Here is a 25,940-nt window from a genome sequence, read left to right on the forward strand (position 1 = left end):
GGGGGGAGGGGAGGGGCAGAGAGAGGGAGACACAGAATCTGAACTAGTCTTCAGGCCCTGGGCTGTGAGCCCAGAGCCCGATGTGGGTCTCAAACTCATGAACTGCGAGATCATGACCTGAGCTGAGGTTGGATGCTTAACTGACTGAGCCACCCAGGCGCCCCAGTTATAATCTATTTTTGTGTAAAGAAGGAAAACACACACATTTAAAGAATTAAATAAGATCTGTCATAAGAAAAAAAATTTTTTGTAACTTGACACAAAGATGGTATACCTCCTTAAATACGATGAATAAAGTAACAATTTATATTAAATTATATAATGCAGCGTTTTACTTTAGTCAAGAGGAGTTTACCAATTTGGACTTAATTGAGCATATGTGGGACAGTTAGCATCTATTTTACTGTAAAATTATAATTTGCCTTCCTAAGAGATGTTTTAAGATTTTGTATTATTAAAACAACTGTCTCAATGGGAAAAGGTAGACATTTCAATAATAAAAAGTTGTTTGTTTTTTTAATACTTATGGGTATTTTATTATTAGTTAAAAATATGATTCACTGGTACTACCATTTAAACAGTTTACTTCCTTATTGACTTTTTATTCTCTACCCTCAGGGCCTCTTGGTCTCTGTTACCACCTTTTGCATTGACCTTCCAGCTTTGATTGCAACATTTCACAGCCACACATAGAAAATGTAAGAACTGCAGGAGTAGATGTGACACCAACCAGGGAGCTTCTTGAAATAGCTCTACGTGCCAGTGTTTTGCTTAGAGTAGCTTTTTTTTCTCCTTCCTAATTTTGTTATAAGCAGTAGTTGTTTGCATTTTATAAATTTTATTTTCTAATTAATCAAAATTATATACAGCTTGCAATATGAAAACCAGTGCTATAGGAAGAACGTTTGTGTTAGCGGTTATGGTGGAAGATACTGGTCGTCTGAGTAGTGTTATCCCACCCTGAAGATGATTCCAAGTCTCCCCTTGTGATAAACCCCCAAAATGCCATCTTCCACTGATGAATTAAATTTTATTTCTCTTTTTGTCCCCAGGAATAGCAACAACTATAACTACAGGATTAACTCTGTGTAAGAATTTTTGAGGAAAGATTCCCAGATCTGTGGTTTTCTACTCTTCTCGTAATATCTCACAGAGCTGGGGTATAGAAGGAAGCATGTAAGGAACCTAACAGAGATCACAGACACTCATCACAGAACCTTTTAGTACTGGCGTGTTTTAAAAACTCAGTGACTTTTTAATTCAGAAAAAAAAGCCTTAAATACAGAAGTGGTTTTTCTGTGGAAATTTCACATTACAGTTTGCAGTTATTTGAGTCCTTGTAGTGAAAAAAGCACCACACTACATAGCTCAGAAGTCTTGGAATTAAATCCTGCTTATACCTCCAAGTCGTCGTGAGGTCTTAGGTAGTCATGTAATATCTGGCAGCTTTTAGTTATCTATAAAGTGAAAGTATTAGACTAAAAGTTTTTGACTTCCTTCTGGCTCAAAAATACCCTCGTTCTCTGCAGTGAGATGCCAAATGGAATGTGAGTAACTAGAATGGCGATTAATAATGTCAAAGGAAAGGAATGAATGAAAGGACAGTGAGGAGCCTCAATTAAAATTAAATTTATTAATTAAAATTAAACCAAAAGTTGAAATAAATTCAAGATTGGTGGACTGTTTTCATTTGGATGCTACTCACCTGGTATCGGGAGAAAGCATAGCACATCTGTTTACTACCAGCGGTTTGGACAGGACTGGCTTCAAGGACAAGCAGTTGGATTCTTTCATTTTCTGAGATTGTTGAACCCGTGCAGGATTTCAAAGCACTGTACTCTGGCAGGAACTTCTGGTTGTGGTAAGGACAATCCAGAAGCTTAGTTTCTGGCTTCTTCGTGCTCTCGGGAAAAGCCAAAATGCAGGTTGATATACATGTCTTCATTTAGTAGTTTTGAGCAGCTGCTGCGTCCTAACCGTGTGGCCTTAGGTGTGCATGACGGTTTGAACATTCAGTATTAGCTGTTGGTGTGGCGATGGTACTGGTGGTGAGGGCGGTGCGGATGACGTCAAGAACTACAGAGTGCGTGAGCAGGGCATTCGGTGTGTTCCGAGGTGAAGGGGACAGGCAGGTGTAGTAATATGTTCTTGTGTGATCTGATAAAGGCCGTAACAGATGTATGAAAGGCACCAAGGAAGGAAGAGAAAGAAAAGGGTAGAAGTTTATTTGGGGGGCAGGAGACATTATTCCTGATGCAGGAATGGAAAGTGCAAAGGCCCAGTTATAAAAGGACCGGGGAAGTAGGAAAAATACTCGGTTCTTAGAGTTTTGGATTCAGAGGTGGGAATGGTACAGAGAGGGAATTTGAGGAGCAAGTTGGGACAAGATAGGAAAGGTGGTTGTGTGCCAGCCCTTTAGGCTGTAGCGTAGAGATAGTAGAGAGCTAATGGGAGCCTTCAGTCCAGGAGAATCAGCAGGGTATTATTTTTTGTTGGTATTCTCGCTTGTTATTAAAGTAACTAACTGATTCAAAGAATAGATTAGAGGTTAGAAGGACTGACAGCACAGAAACAAATCAAGAGGTTGTGATAATAGTTCTTGAGAGGGAGATGGCCTGAGCTAAGGTATTTGAAGATGCTTGTAATCCAGGGATATTTCTGCAGGAGCATTGACAGGGTTTGTGGCTAGTAGAATGTAGGAGAGAGAAGGGGCATCAGGGAGGGTCGTGGCTTCTGGCACGAGCAGCTGAGAGGACCACGGCAGGGGATTTAGGAGTGCTTTTGTGTAGGGGGATGCAGAGGTGCAGAGGGACATCCAGGCAGAGCTAGCCAGGGGAGACTCCAGGGGGTGTAAATCAAGACCATGTTTCTGTGGTTGAAATTCTGCGGTTGGGAAGTAAGGAAGCAGGCCTGGTACCATAGGCAGCCTCATTTAAGAAGTGAACAGAGGAAGGAGGGGCGCCTGGGTGGCGCAGTCGGTTAAGCGTCCGACTTCAGCCAGGTCACGATCTCGCGGTCCGTGAGTTCGAGCCCCGCGTCAGGCTCTGGGCTGATGGCTCAGAACCTGGAGCCTGTTTCCGATTCTGTGTCTCCCTCTCTCTCTGCCCCTCCCCTGCTCATGCTCTGTCTCTCTCTGTCCCAAAAAATAAATAAACGTTGGAAAAAAAAAATTTTTTTTAAAAAAAGAAGTGAACAGAGGAAGGAGATGGACGGAAGGAGACTGAAAGGAGTAGTGGGAGCTGACAGAAACCCAGAACACTGGGCAGTAGAGAATGCAGGTTTAAAGAGCCTTGGAGGGGAGGGAGACTTTTCTGCTGAGTATAAAGGAAGGGTAAATGCTATTTTAGGTACATTCAGGGGTAGAGCTGAAAATGGATTTCAACATTACCACAGTGACTGGACTTTTTTGCTGTTCTTAAATCCCAGGGCCATCTTTTTTAAGCATGCACCCTGATTTGGTCCCACCTTTTATATGTGACTTTTTCGTGCATATACAAGTACATGGATCCTTGTTCTATCTGCAAAAGTAGACGGACTCTATCTTTTAGGGATCCTGATTGAAACTGGTATGATACACACTTATGGTAAAATAGGATCTGTTTGTCTGTTTGCGCAGGAACGCCAGCCACAACATCCGCATCTACGACGGGTTTCAGTTTAGGATTCGCTAAACCTGCTGCGTCTGCCACACCATTTGCTCTGCCCATTACTTCTACCTCAGCTAGCGGTCTTACTCTTTCGTCTGCTCTGACGTCAACTCCTGCAGGTGAGGCACAATGGGAGAAGCCACCTCTTAGGGTTGAATTTACTAGTTTTGCCGTTGGTGAACATAGGTATCCACCTTTATTATTAAAGAGAACTTTGGTTTTGGAAAGTTTATTTCAACCATGAGGCAGTTTTGACCTAGTAAACTACTGATTTGTGAAGAAGGCCATCACTGGTCCTTAAAGCAGGAGGGACCATCTTGGAGGTCAGTCTCTATTTACAGAGCAAAGCAGGGACAGAGTGAGAGGCAAAATGTAAAATTATTAACATCCACTTTGTTTTCAGGGAGCATTTTGGTGACAGGGAAGGGTAAAGAGTTTTCATAAATATTGCCTGGCTTAGGATTCATTCCATTTCGAAGGCGAAGTTGGTGTCCTGGGTGGAAAAACTCCTTATTACTGTCTGGAATCAGTTACCTGATACCATTGTAGTATTACCCAGAACTCTTATTTCTGTCACTAGGTTTTGCTCTGAAGGTACGATTTCTCTTTATTCTTAGGTATATATATAACTTCATCTTTAATGAGTAGGTTTTCCTAAGTGAATTTTATCATGGACATGAAGGGTTGTTTGTTGTGTTTTTGTTTTTTTGCTTTTTGCATTTCTTGGGAAGTGTTTTTATTTTCTCTGGTGTTCTTAGAAATGATGTTTCCTTGTGAAGGCTTACAATTTCATTTTTTACAGCATCTACAGGATTTACTCTAAATAACTTGGGTGGAACAACAGCCACGACTACTACTGCATCAACAAGCCTCTCTCTAGGGGGAGCCTTAGCTGGTTTGGGAGGTTCGCTTTTCCAGAGTTCGAACACAGCAACATCAGGTAATTGATGGTATTTACATTCCAGAAATAGTAACTATTTATTTTTAAATTTACTTTATCTCTATTTCAGCCTTTTGAACAGATCATTTTATCTCTTTAACCTATAGATTTTTTGTTCAGTATGAACACTGAATTAAAAAATAATGTTTTTCATACATAATTAGACATCTTAGCTATGTAGAAATAAATTTTTCTGCTCAATATTTTTATTTATTTATTTAGAGCACATGAGCAGGGGAGGGGCAGAGAGGGAGAGAGAATCTCACTCCGTGCCCAGCGCAGCGCCTGACGTGGAGCTTAATCTCATGACTGCAAGAATGACCTAAGCTGATACCAAGAGTTGGGCACTTAACCGTTTGAGCCACCCAGGGGCCCCTCAGTATTGACTGACTAGATAAAGAAGCAAAGAGGGGCCTGTTTAAGGAGGAGTAAACTATTCTAAAAATTTTTTTTTAATGTTTATTTATTTTTGAAGGAAAGCAAGACAGAGTGTGAGCGGGGGAGCAGCAGAGAGAGGGGGAGACACAGAATCCGAAGCTCTGAGCTGTCACCAGCTCTGACGTGGGGCTCAAACTCACGAACTGTGAGATCATGACCTGAGCTGAAGCTGGTTGCTTAACTGACTGAGCCACCCAGGTGCCTCAGGAATAAACTATTCTAGAGAAACTTGTCTTTTTAATAAAAGACAGTTGCTTAACTTGAATCGTTTAGTATCTAAATTCATTGTAAGACAACTTGACCTTTTAAGCTCTGGTTGTAAGAATGGCTTTCCATTAAAGACATCAGGAAAGGGTATTAGCATGTTTTGAAAGCAAAGTTTTAAAACACAAGTATTAAATTTATTATAGTCAGACAAAATACTAAAGTATCATTCACTTGGCAGAGAATACTTAATGTGTTCTATCTTAGATTGAGTTTTCATTTCATGCTTATTTTGAAATTGGCCTCATGTTAAGGATTCTACCTTAACATGTTTTGAATATTAGGAATGTATAATAGAGGAAACATGATACTGTATATAATGTAACACAGTAATATAATGCAGGACAGCCATTGGGGCTATGTGGAAGTGAGAAAAGCTTTCCTCTGATTTGAAGACATTGTATAATTATCTCACATAGCAGTATAGAATCAAGAATTTCTGTTTGGGGGGCGCCTGGGTGGCTCAGTCGGTTGAGCGTCCGACTTCGGCTCAGGTCACGATCTCACCGTCCGTGGGTTCGAGCCCCGCGTCGGGCTCTGGGCTGATGGCTCAGAGCCTGGAGCCTGCTTCCGATTCTGTGTCTCCCTCTCTCTCTGCCCCTCCCCCGTTCATGCTCTGTCTCTCTCTGTCTCAAAAATAAATAAAACGTTAAAAAAAAACATTTAAAAAAAAAAAGAATTTCTGTTTGGGGCGCCTGGGTGGCTCGGTGGGTTAAGCATCTGACTTGATATTGGCTTAGGTCTTGATCTCACGGCTGTGGGATCGAGCCCCGTCTCCGGCTCTGTGCCGAGCATGGAGCTTCTTTGGGATTCTTTCTCTCTCTCTCTCTCTCTCTCTCAAAAAAAGAGTTTCTGTTTCCTAACCTAATGTATGAGTTAGGAAAAGTTGATAACGTGTTGGGGCGCCTGGGTGGCTCAGTCGGTTAAGCATCCGACTTCAGCTCAGGTCTTGATCTCACGGGTTCGTGGGTTCGAACCCCGCGTCGGGCTCTGTGCTGACAGCTCAGAGCCTGGAGCCTGCCTTGGATTCCGTGTCTCCCGCTCTGTCTCTGCCCCTCCCCTGCTTGTGCTCTGTCTCTCCCTGTCTCAAAAGTAAATAAACACTAAAAGAAAAAAAATTTTTTTTAATAAAAAAAAAAGTTGATAACGTGTTGAAATCACAGAATTTCCAATACATACGTTCATTTATAATGGCTATTTGATTTTCACAAGTTTTGCTGAACACCTAATATGTGTCTAATAATTGGTATGTGGGAGAGATGGAGTATGACCTGATGTTTTCTATTAGTTATGGTTCTTTTGTGTCCTCTATTCAGATACTAAATTCAATGAAGAAACTCTGGGTCAGTGGAAAAGGGAAAAAGGAGTTTGAGTTCGTCAGGATAACCTGTAGAAGTTTGTGGTGTTCAAGTTTGCTTTGATCTTTCAAACACTTATCTTTGTCACTATTGTCTAACCTTTTAGGTACTCAAAATGTCTTCAAATAAATCAGTGGATGACTATAACGTACATTTCCTTGCAGGATAAATATTTAAACATCTTTCCTAAAGGTTCCTGTGAGAGCAAAACACAAAAATAATAGGGGAGGTTGAGGATTGTTTTTGCGTCTGCTGATGAGTTTTTAGGTCCGTTCTAATTTTTCTTAGGCTCTAGACACACATCAGTGCTTAATTTATGGTTATGCTAACCTAAAGATGCCATTGACTTTAAAAAATTAACGTATGTTTAGCATTGTTTTTTTCACGCGTTGCCAGTGTTTGAATCCAGCTTTCAGTCATCCTGTGCTCAGATCCAGTACCTCCTACTGTTTCTCTAAATAGCATACTGTCCGCATTGTCAGCTTGGGAATGCATGGACTTCTGTGATTTACCAATGCAAGGTCTCTAAAATTTTGCTACTTGATTCACAAGCATACATTAATAATTTAAGATTAACAGTCTAGCCCCTTCAATTCCTTTTGTCAGTCAGGTGGGATTTAAATAAATGAATTTTCTTTTCTTTCTTTTTTAACGTTTATAAAAAGAACTTGGGAGTATGCAGTTTTGGTGATGTTTGAACTGTAAGGCTTCCAACTGTCAGCTCTTTAAATTTCATTAATAGTAAAACTATTTGCTTTATATTAATACTGAAACCTTACAAATCATCACTGTTTTATTTATCTGTCCATCCCCACCTTTACTGAGGTATAATTGAGAAATAAAATTGTAAGATATTTAAAGTGTAGAGCATGATGATTTGATACATATACATTGTAAAGGGATTCTGTCAAGTTAATTCACACATCCAGTACTAGGTAATTTAAAAGTATACGATTCCAAAGCCTGATTGGAAGACGTGACGCGTTCACCTGAAAGTGTACAAGCTAAAACTGCTTTTTGTAGAGAGGGTTTAAAAAGCAACAAATAAAATGGATTGTTCACATGTATTGAATTAACCTACACTCTCTGATCCTTCTGGTAAAGAAAAATTGATACGGATCTGTAGATACAGAGAACAAAGTGATGGTTGTCAGAGTGGGTGGGGTAGGAGGATGGGCAAAATGGGCGAAGATGAGTAGGTGGTGCAGGCTTCCAGTTGCGGACTGCGCAAATCTCGGGGATGAGCAGTACAGCCCAGGGAATATGGTCAGTGGTATTGTAATAAGGTTGTGTGGTGACATAGGGGGTAGCTACACTTGTGAACATAGCATGATGTGTCGACTTGTCAGGTCACCATTGTACACCTGACACTAATGTGACATTGTGTGTCAGCTACATCTAAAAAGATTGCCTAAAAAGTAAAGAAATCAAAATTACATCATCCAAACTCCTTATACCATCGAATCCCAGCAAGACTATCAGTCTTTGTCCAAAGCATACTCTAGACTTGTTCTTGTTATTTGCTTAAATAAGTATGAAGAAAATCCAGGATCCAACTTAAAAACAGTTTGAATGCTTTGGTCATTAAGGTGAAATTATGAAGACTTTCAGTGAAAAATGAGGCAGTGGATGTTTATCCCTCTGGGCTTATAAATAATATTTGGTTTATTTGTAGGACTTGGGCAGAATGCTTTAGGCTTGACTTTGGGAACCACGGCAGCTACTTCAACTGCTGGCAGTGAAGGCCTTGGTGGTATAGATTTTAGTAGCTCATCAGATAAAAAGAGTAAGTAATGTTACTATAATTTTATGTTCTTACAGTAACTTAAACTCCTGTGTCTGGAAGATGTTAGTTACATATTAAGTAGTAAAGTTTTGACTTTTAAATTTGATTGTATTTCCCAAATGATGCATGTGGTGTGTGTTTAAGATTTTCTTTTTGTAGAAAACTGAGATTTATATGTGCATATGCCTTACGTAGCTATCTTCACGTGTGTATTAATATATATTCTAAGTTGGGATCATGAGCACATACCATAGTTGACACTTGAACAACACACTTTGAACTGTGCAAGTCCACCTCTGAATTTTTCCAATACGTAACAGCACCGGAAGTGTGTTTTCTCTTCCTTATAGTTTTCTTAATAGCGTTTTCTTTTCACTAGCTTATCTGATTGTAAGAATACAGTGTATAATACACATAACATATGTAGTGTGTGTTCATTGTTTATGTTATTGGTAAAGCTTTGGGTCAGAAGTAGGTTATTAGTAGTTAAGTTTTGGGGAGTCAAAAGTTATATGTGGATTTTCAACTGCCTGTGAGGTTGGCACCCCTTAACCCCTGTGTTGTTCAAAGGTCAACTATATTCCTTTATTTATAACCTGTTCTTTCTCATGTGTTCTATCAGAAGTATTTGCCAACTCAGTAATTCTTTAGAAATATTTTAATGTAGCTTAATATCAGTTTTATGAATGGATGTATCATTAGCCATCATTCTATTATTAATATTTGTTTTTAGGTCTTCTGGGAAGTATCACTGTATCGGGTATCTTTATAGGGAAAGGCATCATAGTATTGTACTTTAAAGATGTACACTCGGGCTGAAATTGCCTGGGTTCAGATCTGCTCAACTGTTTACAAGCTCTGTGACCTTACTCAAGTTGTTTATGCCTCTGGGCTTTAGTTTCTTTATCTGTAAAGTGGGCCCAACATAACAGTACCTACTTCATGGTGTTGGTCTGAGGATTACTATTCAACTTCAGCAGAGCCAGGCAAACAGTAAATGCTGTCTAGGTGTTTGCTTTTAGTATAACTTTTCATTCATATTTTCAGTTAATATTTTAGGACAGATAACCTAGAAACTGAATCATTGGTTTGGAGAGAGAAACAATTTTGGAGACTCTTAGTGTATATTGTGAAATTACTTTCCAGAAAGGTTTTACCAATTTATTTCCCACCAGCCAGTATGAAAATGCCCTTCTCGCTATGCTCCTGCCATGCTGGGTATTCTTTTTAAAAATTGTCAATCCAGATTCATTTTCAAAAGTTTTTTAGTGTTGCTGGTTCCATGTGTGTGATTGTTTGTTTTGTTTTGCAATGTCTCTTCTGCCTCTGATGAAAACATGTTCACTAGGGCATATGCATGCACATTGCATTAAAACCCCATGAAGAATTAAAAATGAGGCAGTAGATGAAGGTGTAAAATGTGCTGTGTCCATATGTGAGAATTTTTTGTTTTGGACATGGTTTTTATTGTGAAGAGATACTACGCTAGGGTGAAGTACTATCCTAAAAGTTGGCAAAATCCTTTTTTTTTTTTTAAGTTCATTTTTATTTTGAGAGTGAGAGAGCATGCATGTGCACGAGCTGAGGCAGGGCAGAGGGAGAGGATCCCAAGCAGGCTTGCACTTGATCTCACAAACCGTGAAATCATGACCTGAGCCGAAATCAAGAGCTGAATGCTTAACCAATTGAGCCACCCAGGCACCCCTGGCAAAATCCTTTTAAACTTAGAATATTTAGGATTGTTTTTCTTTGAATGAAAATTGACTAATTTCTTTTTTTTTGTTTTAATGTTTTATTTATTTTTAAGACAGAGACAGAGCATGAGTGGGGATGGGGCAGAGAGAGGGAGGGAGACACAGAATCCGAAGCAGGCTCCAGGCTCCGAGCTGTCAGCACAGAGCTCGACGGGGGGCTCGAACTCACAAACTGTGAGATCATGACCTGAGCCAAAGTTGGACACTCAACTGACAGCCCCCCGGGTGCCCTGAAAGTTGACTAATTTCTAAACATAGGGGTGTATCTCTCGTTTTTAGTTTTCTGTGTGGCGACTCCATACTTAGAAAAAACCTTAGATATTTTAGCAGCTAATTTTTTTACTCAGCTAGAGCAGCTTGGTATCCTCCAGCTACTTTCATTCATGAAACTGCTTCTCTCTTTATTGTAATTGCTTTTAGGCTCCATGTGAAAGGGCTGAGTGAGGCAAAGGAGGAAGAGAAATGTGAGGAGTTAATCTCCCCTCTTTTTCCTGGGCCCTCCCTCCATTGTCTTCCGCTCACAACCTTGGTGAGAGTTGAACCAAAAGAATACGTGGAATAAGCGCACGTGACTTCATGTGCCACCTCTGGTTCCCTGTCATTTGCTACTACGTGTCAAGGGGTTCTTTTTTAACCTGAGGCTTTCTGTCTTTCTAGTGGCTATATCAGTTAGCCTGGACCTGCGTTACTGGATTTAATCAGATCAAGAGTGGTAGGAAGCAAAGTTGTGTGAGGAGGCGCGGTATGGAGCTGGGCCTGGGGATGAGGATGATCTTAGCCCTTTTCTGAGGAACTGCTGGAAGACCAGCTACAGAACAGGACGATGAGATTCCAGAGGTCACCCAAGGGCCTTGTGTGCCACGTTAAGGAGCTCTGGGTTACACTGGGGACGGCTGAGACCTCGCAGGGCTGTGATGTGGGTGATGTGACCTGAGATACGTGTTTGAAGAAGACGGTTAGGAGAGCCACGTGGGAGATGGTGTGCAGGAAGGCAAGAGCAGACGCGGAGCTCTAGTAGGACGCTTTTAAAGCAGCCCGCGGGTATTAAGAGAGGCAAAGCTACCCGCACTAGTCAGCGCGCCCAGAGTGAGCTAAAAGCAGGCCTAAGTTTTATATACACAGGTTTGTCTGTGTGTAAACTTTTGTAAATATAATAAAAATGGAATGTCAGAGAGCAAAACAGTACTTGAGTCAATAAAGAAGTTGAACTATCTAGAAAAAAATTAAATCCCTACTTTATATTGCCGTGTCTCATCAAATTGGAGACACCCATCTGGAGAATGTGGGTACCAAGTTCAGAAATGTTAAATTGTGAAGGAGAGAAATCTTAGCATCTGTGCAATACAACATATGGAAAAATAAACTAAGTTGGATTAAAGAGGTAAACAAAAGAAACCCCATGGACAAAGGAAGAAGGTAAATGACAAATTGGGACTAAAATGCTTCATTTCTAGATACTTATATTTTCACATTTTAACATCTGAAACTGAGATATATCTTAAAAGTAGGATCTAATTTTAGAAATAGACACATGAAATACATGAGACAAAGAATTATATACTTAATGTTGAAATAGCTCTTAGAGCGGTGCCTGGGTGGCGCAGTCGGTTAAGCGTCCGACTTCAGCCAGGTCACGATCTCACGGTCCGTGAGTTCGAGCCCCGCGTCGGGCTCTGGGCTGATGGCTCAGAGCCTGGAGCCTGTTTCCGATTCTGTGTCTCCCTCTCTCTCTGCCCCTCCCCCGTTCATGCTCTGTCTCTCTCTGTCCCAAAAATAAATAAAAACGTTGAAAAAAAAATTAAAAAAAAAAAAAAAGAAATAGCTCTTAGAAGCAATAAGAAAAATACCTCAGAGATACCCAAATAACCTGAACAGACTGTTCACAAAAGGAGAAATATACTTGTTTAACATTTGAAATATTTTACTTAGTACTGTCAGAAATAGGAATTTGGATTATAATGAAGTGGCATTTTCCACTTAAATACTAGCAGTGATTTTTTTTAAAACATAAGTTCATTGTTGAGAGTGTGATGAGAAAAGTACTTTTTTTTTTTAATGTTTATTTTTTATTTATTTTAAGAGAGAGAGCACGAGCAGGGTAGGGGCAGAGGGAGAGAGAGAGAGAATCCCAAGCAGGCTGTGCTCTGTCAGCGCGGAGCCCGACGCGGGGCTCGATTTCACAATCCATGAGATCATGACCTGAGCCAAAATCAAGAGTCAGACTCTTAACTGACTGAGCCACCCGGGCACCCTGGAAAAGCTACTCTTATTCATAGTAGTTGGGAGGATAAATTGGAACAACTGTGTTAAAGGATCAGTTTGATAATATGTCAGAGGCCTTCCCTGAAATAATCTTTGACCTATAAATTCTTCTTTTTTGGAATACAAATAAAGTAGTGAACAAGTATTTATGGATAACTATATCGACTGTAGCAGCATTGTTTATGTAGTGAATGCTCATATGTTAAGAAGAGGGTTGGGCATAAAGGTTCTGATACAGCTACATCATCATATCCTATGGTCATTTAAAGTCACGTTAAGTGACATGGAAAACTTATAACATGCTGAAAAAATGTGTTGGAATATTACTTCTAGTAATCCTGACTGCTTTTAAAAATGTGTAAGTACAAAAAAAGCCTGGAAGACGGACCACTGAGGTTCTTTGGTGGGATTCAGTTTTGTGTGTTCCTATATATTTTTTTAAATAAGCGGGTCTTGGGGCGCCTGGGTGGCTCAGTCGATTGGGCGTCCATCTTCGGCTGAGGTCACGATCTCATGGTTTGTGAGTTCGAGCCCCGCGTCGGGCCCTGTGCTGACAGCTCGGAGCCTGGAGCCTGCTTCAGATTCTGTGTCTCCCTCTCTCTGTGTGTCTCCCCTGCTCACCCTCTGTCTCTGTCTCTCAATAATAAATAAACGTTAAAAAAAATTTTAATAAGTGGGTCTTTATAGTGACAAATTTTGGAAGAGCAGAAAGTAAGTCACTGCATTTTGCTGAAGGAGCTTTACTTTTCTGCTTATATAGATATATGCTATTAATGATAACTGCTAAGTAGGTGTAATTAGTGAGAAAGTTGTTGCTATAACTGCACACATTAAAGACTTCATTTTTTATAAAATTTGCTGCTTTTGTAAAATACTTAGAGATGATCAGGTCATCTGATATATTTTAATATTCTAATCTAAAAAAGTGTCAAGTAAAACTTTCAGGAGTTAAACTGCTAGGCCGGAATATTTTTCACGGAAGACAGTTGAAAGAGGAAGATTCGGCCCTTGAATGAGATAGATACAAATCGGCTATATAACTGTCTGTTTATATGTACACAAACATGTTTCCATAACGTGCTCTGTTTCAAGTTGGTGACACGTCATGGCCTCACATGCTGTTTAAGAGGCAGTCTAAAAAATGCTGAACAGTTTCTGTATATACCTTAGCTTGCATTAAATTGAAACTTCTATTTGGAAGACATTGTTGAATGACCTGTTTTTACATGAAGCTTCTTGAATTTTCTAGGTGATAAAACAGGAACAAGACCAGAGTAAGTTTACAGTCTAACTTTTAAAATATTTTAATTGAGTTTTATTTATTAAATAGTAGGCAGATGGTATGGTTGGAAGTAAATGAAACCATATAGGCATTTAGAAGAAAAATTCTTTAAATCAGTTTTTGTCAAAAATAAATAATAAACCTATGCTCTGGAAAGATTATGGGATGGTCAAATCTTCAAGTTTTAATCATTTGGAAAACATATAACCAATTCTTTCTAGAACGCTTTATGCCCAATTTTATATCTAAACATACCTTTTATATGTAAGTTACTACACCAGTACCATTTATTTTATGATGATGAAGAGGGAGAAGAGCCTCCATATGCATCATATGTTCGAAGATCATTATTTTTACTACCACTTGTATTTTCTCACCTCCTTTTTACATTAAATAAAACATTTGTAAATAAATGATCAAGTTCATGCCTCTAAAACATCTTGTGTATATTTTAGCCCTATTACATAAATAGGAAGCTGAAAGAGACTGAGATTTGCCTAGAGGTTATGGCAAGGAGTTAGTAGCAAATCTGTGACTGAAATTTAACTGGTAATTACATTATGGCATGCCAAATTTCACTTATTCCTATCCTCATTACACATGTATGATTTCCTTAAGCTATTCCTAGGTCTTATTTTATTGAAAAACAAATTGAAATTATAAAATAAAGTAAAATATTTGGAGCCTCTCATGAGAAGTTTTGTAGACTCTTTAAAGAATTTTTTAATATTTTTAACTGAATGAAATGACAGTAGTAGAATTTTTGAGCCAGGGGAACTTAGTTCAATATTTAATCTGTTGTATTTTCTAAATTTTTTTCTTAAACATTTAGTCAAATGCATTTATGTTTACTTATAATAGGTGCCAGTCTTTTTAGAAAAGATCTCTCTATGTCAGGTGAATTGTTAAAGTTATTTTAAAGGTCAAGAAATTTATAGTTGTTTATAAAGAGCTTTGAAATCATTCATGAAATGTATAAATGGGGAGTATTTGCCTTATTTGCTTCTCTCTTAACATACTCTGGTGGAACTCAGCCGTCAGCTTTTTATTACCTCAATGGCTTTAATACATCTGTGGCATTTTTCTTAGGGACAGTAAAGCACTGAAGGATGAAAATCTACCTCCTGTCATCTGCCAGGATGTTGAAAATCTCCAGTAAGTGTGTCAAACATAATTCGATAAGTCATTTTGAAGAATGCTAGCATATATTTTAGGGGGAACATCTCTTTCTCTTAAACGTTTTAACTTGGGTAAAAATTTTAATGTTTTTAGAAACTACAGACAAAGCAGAACAGGACTTACATTTTTGTTAACTGTCATTCTCAAAAAAGAATGTGAACTGTAGTTGAATTTTTAATATTTCCTTCTTAAAACACTAGGACTCTGGCCAGCCTGTTGTAAGGGTACTTTTTTCCTATAAGAAACCAAAGGTGTATTTTTTTTTCAACTTAGTTTTATGTATCTTTTTAGGAAATTTGTGAAGGAACAGAAACAGGTACAAGAAGAAATTAGTAGAATGTCTTCAAAAGCAATGCTTAAAGTACAAGAAGACATTAAAGCTCTGAAGCAACTTCTGTCACTAGCTGCCAGTGGGTTACAGAGAAACACTCTCAATATTGACAAGTTGAAAATAGAAACTGCTCAGGTAAATGAACTTACAGTCGTTTTACCGTAGGGTTTTGTTTTGCCATGTGTTTTTCAAATGAAATCAGTCTTTTATAAAATCAGGATTTACTACATATAGCTTGTACAGTTTTAAATTGCTGTAATAATAATGGTTGCTAGTTCGTATTGAGTGCTTACTGTGTGTGAGGCAGTGTTTTTTTGTTTTTTAGTTTTTATTATTGAGAGAGACAGCACGAGGAGGGGAGCGGCAGAGAGAGAGGGAGCGAGAGAATCCCTAGCAGGCTCTACACAGTGTGGAGCCCGATGCGGGGCTTGAACCCATGAACCATGAGATCATGATCTGAGCCAAAGTCAGATGCTTAACCAACGGAGCCACCCAGGTGCCCCATATGAGGCGGTTTTTTAAGCAGTTTATTAGTCCGGTTTAGTTTTCATGACAGCTCTGTGAGGTAGGCACTCTTATCTTCCTTATATAAATAAGACAGTGGGCAGAGAGCTTTGTTAATAAATGGAAGAGCTTGGTTTCTGACCCCAGTAATCCAACTCTAGAGTTGATGCTCCTGACTAGTGTGCTTTCTAAGAGTGACCACTGGCTAAGTTGCTGCATTATACAAGCTAGACAGAAAAATGTTTTTTAAAAGTCTGTCAGTGATTAAATAAAAACTCTATCATGCTTTGTAAATATTAAATATATACAAAAATACATACTTTGTGTGTGTATATATATATATCGTTCTTATCTATTTTGGTGGGGAAGAATGATGGTAGATGATTTTTATATTTTAAGTAAAAATATTAAAGTTGCTTATATGTCTTTTTTTGTTTGAAATATGATCGACCTATAACACTACATTAGTTTCAGCTGTGCAACATAATGATTCAGTATTTATTTTTATTGCAAAATGGCCATAACAAATCTAGTTAACATCTACCACCATGCTTAGCTAAAAACCTTTCCCCCTTGAGATGAGAATTTTTAAGATCCACTCTCTTAGCAACTTGCAGATATAGAATACATTATTATTACTGTAGTCACCATGCTGTACATTACATTCCCCGGTCTTATTTATTTTAAAATTAGAAATTTGTGTGTGCTTACCTTTAAGTCTTTAAGTCAATTATTGGAGAATACTTTCGTGATATTTTTAATGAAAATGTGTTACTAAAGTAGCTATTCTAAACTATGATGTTTAAAAGGAATTCAAAGCCTTTGTTGTCTGCTTTCAGATTTCCTGGTTGCCTACACACATTGGTTAAATACAAATAAAATATTCTCCCATGTTTCTTTTTCTCTTATTCCTCGTGTGTGTGTGTGTGTGTGTGTGTGTGTGTGTGTGTGTGTGTATACACATATATATGTATGTATACACATATATATGTATGTATATGTCATATCTAGGAGAAAGAAAATGTTATGCTTCTGGTGGAGAATGATTAGACTCTGATTAAATATTACATGAAGTCACAAATTTCATATGTGAAATGTATGAAATTGTATAAATTCTATGGAAAATTTCATTAACACAGTAATAGAGGAGGCAACTCAGAAAGAGGTGAATGCTATAATGGGATCTGTTGTGACTTTAGTACCAGATGATTCTATTCATAAATATTTGGAATACTTTTTATGTACTAGACTTGCTAATAGTCTTTCAGAGATAAAAACACAACCCGAAAGGCACTAAAAGACTAAAAGAGCAAATGAAATAATGAAAGTTTGGGTAGAATATAAAGGTGGCAAATGAAGAAGAGGATGAATCAAAGAAAGCTTCCTTAGGGCTAAAGTCCTCTAAGTTGGGTTTAGAAAATTTTGTAGGTGATATCAAAGAAATTTGATCTAAACTTATTTTATTTCTAATTTACGGCAGTTAGTGCTCTACCCACACTTCAGTGAATTATCTATTGAAAAAATATTCTGATTCCCTTAGTGAAGTAGTTCTCAATCTTTAACCCCAAACGCTTTTCTTCAAAGAAAGCCTTTTGGGGAAATAAGCAATTTTGAGGTGAGGAGCAGCGTTGTGGTTGGAAACACCAGAACCTTGTGGAAGCAAAGTCTTTTAAATACTTCATTTTGGGGGGTACATAACTCAAGAGTTTAAACAAGAAGTGTAGTTAAACTTCTTTTTGGGTAGGGTAGGTGCCAAATGCTTTGTTGCGGTTATATCATTGAGTCCGTGGAGTCAGTGAACCTTTTTAAGGATCTGTTTTACCACTTCAGCAGAAGTGTTGGGATTAAAATACATATGATATACTAGTGAGAGTGAATTAAGTCAGTTCGGTACTATGTTCTAGGTACAAGGTATGACTGAGGCACAAAGGCCTCAAGAGGGCACTTTTTAAAAAATGTTTATTTATTTTGAGAGAAAGAGTGTGCATGTTTGCACGAGGAGGGGAGGGGCAGAAAGAGAGAGAATCCCAAGCAGGTTCTGCACGGTCAGCCCAGAGCTGGATGTGAGGCTTGATCTCATGGTTCATGAGATCATGACCTGAGCCAAAATCAAGAGTTGGATGTTTAACAGACTGAGCCACCTAGGTGCCCCTTAAAGATTTTTAAATAATAGCAGAGTCTTTTGCTGTGGATGAATTAACTTCACAGATTGTATAGAAGTCCATAGTTCTTAAAATACATAGCAGCTCATTATAAATTTATCATAACCTTCATTAAAAGTATACTTTGGAAAGAGGTTTTGGCAACTTGTAAAACAGGTTAAACGTGACGTGTTCTCGGAGCATGAGAGTGGCATTGTTTGAAGTTTCAGTCCAGAGATCATTGGTATTTTTAACCTGGCTTTTAACTGGTTAATCTTTCTTTCTGTCTTTCTGTCTTTCTTTCTTTCCCTCCCTCTGATCTATTAGGAGTTAAAGAATGCTGAAATAGCGTTAAGAACCCAGAAAACACCACCTGGACTCCAACATGAAAACACAGCTCCCGCCGAGTAAGTTACTGGATTTTCTCACTTTAGGAAAGCAAAACAGTACAATATATAGGCCAAGAATTTGTAGTTTACTATGTAGCAAGCCTGGGTTAATAAGCACTTGACATGGATTTCTCCTTTTAATTCTCACAATAACCCTAAGAAGGCAGTCCATTATCTTCATTTTATCGAAGGGTAAGTGATGGCTAAGATCTGAGCTTTTAACCAGTGTTATGCAGTTACACTTTATTTGTATGTTATGGCCTTTTCCACTGTATTAAATATTGCGGGTAGTAGATATTTTTACCAACAAGGACTTTTTAATTTAAAAATAATTTTATGATAATCCCTTCCTTAAACAGGGCGTTCTAGAAGTAGTTTAACCCTTTTACTTGTTTGCATAGCTTTATTCACACAGATAATAAATCATCAGAAAGAGCAGTTAGAAAATGTAGATAAGTTAAAATAAAAAACATCCACCTGCAATCTTCTCACCCAGGAGGTGTGTCTGTCTAGTTGCCGAGTGATATCTATCTTGTCTCTTTATATTCTTTCATGTTGCTAGAGCTAATGATAGCTAATATTTATCAGATGCTTACCATAGGCCAAGCAGTGCACTTAGCACTTGACATACTTTATCTCATTTTCCACAAAACCTCTACAGCTGTCACTATCCCAGTCTTCGAGATGAGGGGCCCGAGGCATGAGGAGTGGTGGAGGTCTGACTCCTAGTTTCTCACCCCTTTTTTCTTTTAACTTTTGATGGTGACATAATTTCAGACTTAGAGAAGAGTTCAAGAAGGAAACAAAGAATTCCCATGTGTCTTTTATCGAGATTCCTTATATGTTAATATTTTTACTATGTTTGTTTTGTTCCCTGCTCTCTCTAATATATATACATATTTTCCCCCTGAACAGTTTGAGTTCTTTGCAGACAGATGCCCATTATGCTAAAGTACTTCAGTGTGTATTGCTTAAACGTAAGAACATTCTGTTACATAACCACAGTTCAATGATCAAAATCAGGACATGTTAACAAGGACAGTGATACTCTGATTATCTTATTCAGATTAGCATGGGCTGTGTTCCTCACTGGACTTCTAGTAGTTTATCCTTCTTATTCTTCATGCTGCCATCAGAGCTGGTTTTGAAATGGGGTGAATTGTATCATTTTCCATTGCAAAAAGCTTTCGTAGTTGCCCATTTCTTACAGAATTACATACAGCACGCTTTGTATACTATTCAAGGTCCCTTTTATTTATCTGGCATTCTCTGGTTAAATTTAGCAGCATAGTAGCAGTAATTACATGCTTTCCGTGGACACTATAGTGTTTTCAGATTATAAATATAAGAACTGTAAGTACTTGTAAAATCTGGTTGACAGTTGCACTTTTTAAAAAACTTTTTTGAACTTATTTAGACTTACAGAAAATTTCCAAAAATGATAGTACAGAGAATTTCCTTATATCCCTTACCTTTCTTCCCTTAATGTTAAAATACTGTGTAACCACAGTATAATTATCGAGAACAGGAAATTAACATAGGTGTGGTGTTACTAATCAAGCAACAGAACTTATTTGAATTTTACTGACTTTTCCACTAATGTGCATTTTTTTCTTCCAGTATCCTGTTTTCCACTAATGTACTTTTTCTATTCCAGGTTCCCATTCACTTCTCATTCATTCATTTCTCCTTCATCTCTCCCAGTCTGTAACAGTTATTCAGTCTTTGTCTTTCATAACGTTGATACTTTTAAAGCATAGAAAGTTATTTTGTAGATTGTCTCTTAATTGGGATATTTCATGATTGGAGTAATCTATGATGGAGTAATCTATTACTCCAATCATGATTGGAGTAATCTCATGATCTATTTTTGATACCTTGATAACTCACAAGTTTTGGTTCTGGTTTCAGTAATATCTATGCCATATCCTTATGTCCTCAGACTAAGTCAAAGGCCCTACTTAAATGGGGGCATATATTTATTTACTGGTTATTTTAATGCAAAGAAAATAGCATTTTTAAAACTTTGATCTGACTTTGTAAATGTTTTTGTATAGCTACTTCAGAATCTTGGTTCAGCAGTTTGAGGTACAGCTTCAGCAGTACAGACAGCAGATTGAAGAGCTAGAAAACCATCTTGCCACACAAGCAAATAACTCACATATAACCCCTCAAGGTAACATGCTTTCTGTGGTGATTTTTTTTTTTTTTTTTGATAGCACTGTTTTTTAGTAAGAGAGAGAGGTTAAGGTGTTGTCACATAATATTCTACATAACTGCTAGTAGTTGTCTTGAGCTGCTATACAATTTCCTTGCTATTAGATATTTATTCTCCATAAATAGAAAATGCTTTATTATGAACTGTTATTATGCTGACCAAGGCAGAAGTTTCAGGGCCTTCTCCCCTCCCCTGATGACTGATTCAGACACCCTGCTCTCAGTCAACTCGCTGTGCTCTCTTCTCTCAGTCATGGAAATATTGATGTGATCTTGTGCCTCCTACACTTTTAGTACCAAAAACTGCACTCAAGTCATAGAAAAATAATACTGATTATGTTACATGTATATTTGTGTGATACTGTAACTTTCTTTTATAGATTTGTCAATGGCTATGCAGAAAATTTATCAAACATTTGTAGCTTTAGCTGCACAACTTCAGTCTATTCATGAAAATGTAAAGGTAAGTTTTCATTACCAGTTCATGTATCTGTATGTCTAGACCCAAGTGAAGTATTCATTTGCAGAGCAGAAGCATTCATGCTAATTATAGGAATAGCTAAAATTACATATAAGTGAAGAAGACTAAAACTAAAACAATCCACATTCATGCTCAGATACAATCACAGATAATATCTGTTGGTTTTTCAAAAAGATCCAAGTGTTCTATGCAATCAGCTATCTTAACTTTTTTCAGTAGTATATTGTAAACAATTTTCTGTGTTGATATACATATTTCTTCAATATCATTTTTAGTAGTTACATAGGATTTCAGTGTGTGTATATATATATGTGTATATATATATATATATATATGTGTATATGCGTAGTTTCCTTAACGCATCCTATTTGTTGGACAGTTAGGTTGTTTCCATGTCTTTAAACTAGGAGCAGCACTACAGAAAAGAAACATTCTTAGTAGCAAAAGTATTTTGTACTGCTTTAATTTTACATAGGTCTTATTTTTTTTTTTTATTTTATTTTTAATGTTTATTTGAGAGAGAGAGAGAGAGAAACAGAGACAGTGTTAGCAGGGGGAAGGGCTGAGAAAGAGGGAGACAAAGAATCTGAAACAGGCTCCAGGCTCCGAGCTGTCAGCACAGAGCCCAATGTGGGGCTCAAACCCATGAACTGCAAGATCATGACCTGAGCCAAAGTTGGATGCTTAACTAACTGAGCTACCCAGGCGCCCCATAAATTATACCAGTTTTGAAATGAGCATGCTTTGGAGCTTTTGCTTTAATATATTTAAAATTCTAAACCAGATTTTTAAAATAGTTTTAAAGGAGGAACTTTTATCGAATTTTCTTGAAATTAGTTTATTAAAGTACTAAAGATGATTCTCTGTTGGTACTTTGAAGTCTGTGTTGTACAGTTTTTTTTTTTTTCCTTAATTTTTATTATGAAAGTTTTCAAATAGACACACGAAAAGAAGGGCACTGTTGTAATGAATGCCAGGTACCCACTCTCCGCTTCACCCATTATCAGGATCCTGCCTTGCTTTGTCAGTTTCCCACCCAGGGATGCTTTGTCCCCCTGGAACATTTTAAAGCAAATTCCAGACATGTCATTTGTAAGTATACATGCTTTTTCAATGGCAGTTTCTCCTCTCTGGTATTCTTATTTCTTTTTCTTTCTTTCTTTCTTTGTTTCTTTCTTTCTTTCTTTCTTTCTTTCTTTCTTTCTCTCTCTCTCTCTCTCTCTCTCTCTCTCTCTCTTTCTTTTTTTCTTTTCTTTTGTTTTTTAGTAATGTACATTGTGATATACATTCCCAGGAACCAAAGAATGTTCCATGATCAGATTTGCCATTTATTTTCAGTTGCATTTAGTGACCAAAGTATAATTTCTAGCTTCATTTACTTACAGAAATCTCACAGGAGGTCGTTTTTTAATTTTTGTTCCTTTTGTATTGTTTTTCATGAGATAATCTGCTGAAGCAGGTTTAAACTACCTGAGCCAGCCAGGCCCCAAGGACATTAACAAAACTGGACATTTTATCAATTAACTATATAAATCAAGGCTGGTAGCTGTTCTTTCTTTTCTCTCCTTAAACCAATTGTCTTTCAAGTCTCTAAGGCAGGTGATTACTTTCCAGTATCTGAAGCAGAACAAATTGATGGACTACTAATGCCAAACATTGTATGGCTATATTCATATAATTACACAGAGAGAAGAGGGTGGATTAGGGGGAGATCACTTCTAATAAAACTCATTCTTCTGACATCACATACTCTACTTCTGACTGCATTTTCCCCAGTTTTCAGTTCTTGGCAGGCCTGCTTCAGTACATTAAAGAGGTAGGAAAGTCTGGAACCAGAACATCAAATACTGACATCCACACAAAAGGGGATGATAACTTTTAAATACCATAAATAGCAGTAAGATTGCTAAGTGTTCTACCTGTTAAGACCAAAAAGACATTACTGCTGAGAATGGTAGGAAATCTGAAAATCCTGTATCTTTTTATTTTTTATTTTTATTTAAAAAAAATTTTTTTTTCAACGTTTTTATTTATTTTTGGGACACAGAGAGACAGAGCATGAACGGGGGAGGGGCAGAGAGAGAGGGAGACACAGAATCGGAAACAGGCTCCAGGCTCCGAGCCATCAGCCCAGAGCCTGACGCGGGGCTCGAACTCACGGACCGCGAGATCGTGACCTGGCTGAAGTTGGACGCTTAACCGACTGCGCCACCCAGGCGCCCCACCTATATCTTTTTAAAAAGTTGTTTAAAACTGATCAAAATTTGATTAAACCCTTAATGAAAGTATCTGATAATTCTGATGTGAGTTCATGGCCTTAATCAAGGCAGATGCTGCATTGGGTGAACGAGCCCACTTGATGAACGTGGTAATTTTTCTTTCTTACTCTGAAATTATAAACTCACTCCCCCTCCTCGTTTGGTTATGCAAGTTCAACATGAGTCATTCTCATGGTAAAATAGTCAAACAATATTGATAAAGTGAAAACCCTTTTTAAACTCTCCAAGCTGTCTCTGCTGAAGTCACTTATTTTAACACGTGTCACCCAGGCCTTTTAAAGAAGGCATTTAGCACATACATATGTAGTACATGTTTTCAGCTTTTTGCATCTAAAAGTTATCAAGAGGTTGGATGTTGGAGGGGGCAGCAATCGTGAAAAACTAGAATATTGAAAATGGAATTTTAGATGTTACTAGCTAACTCGTTTTAAAGAGGCCTCATGGAGCCAGAATGTTTTAGGCAGTTTATTGTAAAGACATGACAAAATTAGGGAAGAAAATACTCAAGAGAGCGTTAGAGCTTGCATGCATCACTTCACATTCCATGCATTAATAGCACTTTGATTTGCGCTTTAGGGGGAATGTATAGCATTGGCAATGTCTTTGATCTTCTTATTTCCTACTTAGATTATTCCCGTATTACCAGATTCAACACAGAACTTGATTGATTAACCTTTTCTTTTTTCTTTCCCTTAGGTGCTAAAAGAACAGTACCTTGGCTACAGGAAAATGTTCTTGGGAGATGCTGTAGATGTGTTTGAAGCCAGGCGAGCAGAAGCCAAGAAGTGGCAGAACGCACCCAGAGTTACTACTGGACCCACCCCTTTCAGCAACATGCCAAACGCGGCAGCCGTTGCCATGGCTGCAACTCTTACACAGCAGCAACAGCCTGCTACAGGTCTGAATGCATTCAAGTTATAGCTTCTTACTGTTAAAATGCAGAACATTTATGTGCATTTTTATAAGTCTTCCTTTTGTGTTAGCACTGAAAAATTTCTATGAGTAGCTATTCCAGTATAATCTAAAAATTATGATGGACACAATTATAAACATATACCTGATAAAAAATGCAGGGTAGTCTTAGCAATAATTATTCATCAGTTAGATACTGAATATTGTGAATTACTTAATGTTATTTGCTGTATTGCTATAAATACCCTTTAGAACTTGGTGTTTCACTACCGAATTACATTTAAGAATAACACGTTCTAAAATCGTGATTGTATCATTTATTGTTTTACAGTCAAAGCTAATTCAGCCATTATAGCATTTCTCATATATGATACTGATAGATGGTGCATTCTTGTTTCCTCATACATAGTGATTACAGAGTACCCACATTTAGGATGAAGTACATTTTTATGACTGAAGGTGTGTTGAAGATCAGTTGGTTGTTTTTATGTATAATGACTACAAACAGTACAGGTTCTTTTAACCAAATTTGGATGAAAGTACATGCTAGAATTATTTGTACCTTTTCAGAATGAACAGAACAGTAGCAGGAGCAGGAAAAAGATGTTTTGAGATGCTCTGGATTGTACATTAAGAAGTATGAACTGGGAAAGCTGGGCAGATGATGAAAATAATTGGTGAGATACTAGAAAGCAGATAATTTGAGTCCTTAGTTTAATTCCACTTCTGACAAAAGAAACATTTTTTGTGGTCTAGTTCTGCAGTGTGGAGTTTGGTCCTGTGTCTTTGGGAGATTGTTATCTTTACTCCTACAGTCTCCTTTTTGTCAGGCTTGAAGTATGACAGAGAAAATATAGTCTTAATGGATATTGATTTTTTTTTATTCATTCAGAAATTTTTGAGTAATGCTTATTATTATCCTATAGCATGTGTCTTTGTGAGAGTTCCATATAGTCCAAGAGTAAATTACAAAAAGTAAAAAAAAAAAAAAAAAAAACAAAAAAAAAAAAACGAAAAAAACAGACATATCTAGATTGCATTCAGGCTGCCTCTACTAGGGAAACATTCTCTGGTTTTCACTATTGGCGGTTTAAAAATTGTTCTTCACATTTGGAGATGACAGAATTGACTTCCCATCAGTGAATGGCTGGTGATTGGTTTATGCCAAATCCTCCGCATTCCGTGGCTGGACCCATGTGAATAGTGGCTCATAGTGGCGCTATCTACTAGTTCTCTAGCTGGCTGGAGTGTAGGATTCCATTCTCGAGTTGTGGAGGAAAAAAGTCATTATGGAACGGATTCCTATACTGACTTGATAGTCATACTGATTCAGTATAGGAATCAGTCCCATAATTATGATTATCAGTCTCATGATTATTTAACCAGCTAATCAAGCCAACATAGTACCAACTTACCTTTCAGAGCCAATATTAATCCTAAAAAAGATCAGATAAGCATGGGTTTTGGTTAAGTGTCCTTTAAAACATAAAGGATTTCCATTTTAATAAATAAAATAAAAAAGTCAGTTATTTAAAATGTCATGGGATAAGTGAATTTTATATTCTGTGGTATACAGCTAAATTTGAAGCAAAACCACTTGTCAGGGTTGTTACATTTTGTGTTTTGGGTTTTTTTTGGTTTTAGTTTTTGTTTTTTAATTCCTTTATGTAGACAGTCTTGAGAGGTGTGTAGGTTTTCACTCATACATTTTATGCTCATGGACATATGAAGATGTATGTTCATTCTACAAATATGAGTGCCTACTATGTGCTAGGC

The 25,940-nt window shown here is 37.6% G+C and overlaps 1 protein-coding gene across 3 annotated transcripts in view; it reads left to right on the forward strand.

Moving 5' to 3' along the window:
* NUP58 (nucleoporin 58) overlaps positions 1-25,940 on the forward strand; it is a 50,928-nt gene that overhangs the window by 6,162 nt on the left and 18,826 nt on the right. For all 3 annotated transcript variants that reach the window (XM_040448054.1, XM_040448055.1, XM_040448053.1), the window contains exons 3-12: positions 3,617-3,766; positions 4,450-4,587; positions 8,323-8,433; positions 13,699-13,723; positions 14,821-14,886; positions 15,202-15,376; positions 18,214-18,293; positions 20,333-20,451; positions 20,873-20,955; positions 23,949-24,150. In XM_040448054.1, the coding sequence (XP_040303988.1) occupies positions 3,617-3,766; positions 4,450-4,587; positions 8,323-8,433; positions 13,699-13,723; positions 14,821-14,886; positions 15,202-15,376; positions 18,214-18,293; positions 20,333-20,451; positions 20,873-20,955; positions 23,949-24,150 (1,149 nt within the window). The remainder of the gene's footprint in view (positions 1-3,616; positions 3,767-4,449; positions 4,588-8,322; positions 8,434-13,698; positions 13,724-14,820; positions 14,887-15,201; positions 15,377-18,213; positions 18,294-20,332; positions 20,452-20,872; positions 20,956-23,948; positions 24,151-25,940) is intronic.

Source organism: Herpailurus yagouaroundi, unplaced genomic scaffold (assembly GCF_014898765.1).
Source record: "Herpailurus yagouaroundi ecotype Mexico unplaced genomic scaffold, PumYag 197, whole genome shotgun sequence".
In the NCBI taxonomy this organism is placed as follows: domain Eukaryota; kingdom Metazoa; phylum Chordata; class Mammalia; order Carnivora; family Felidae; genus Herpailurus; species Herpailurus yagouaroundi.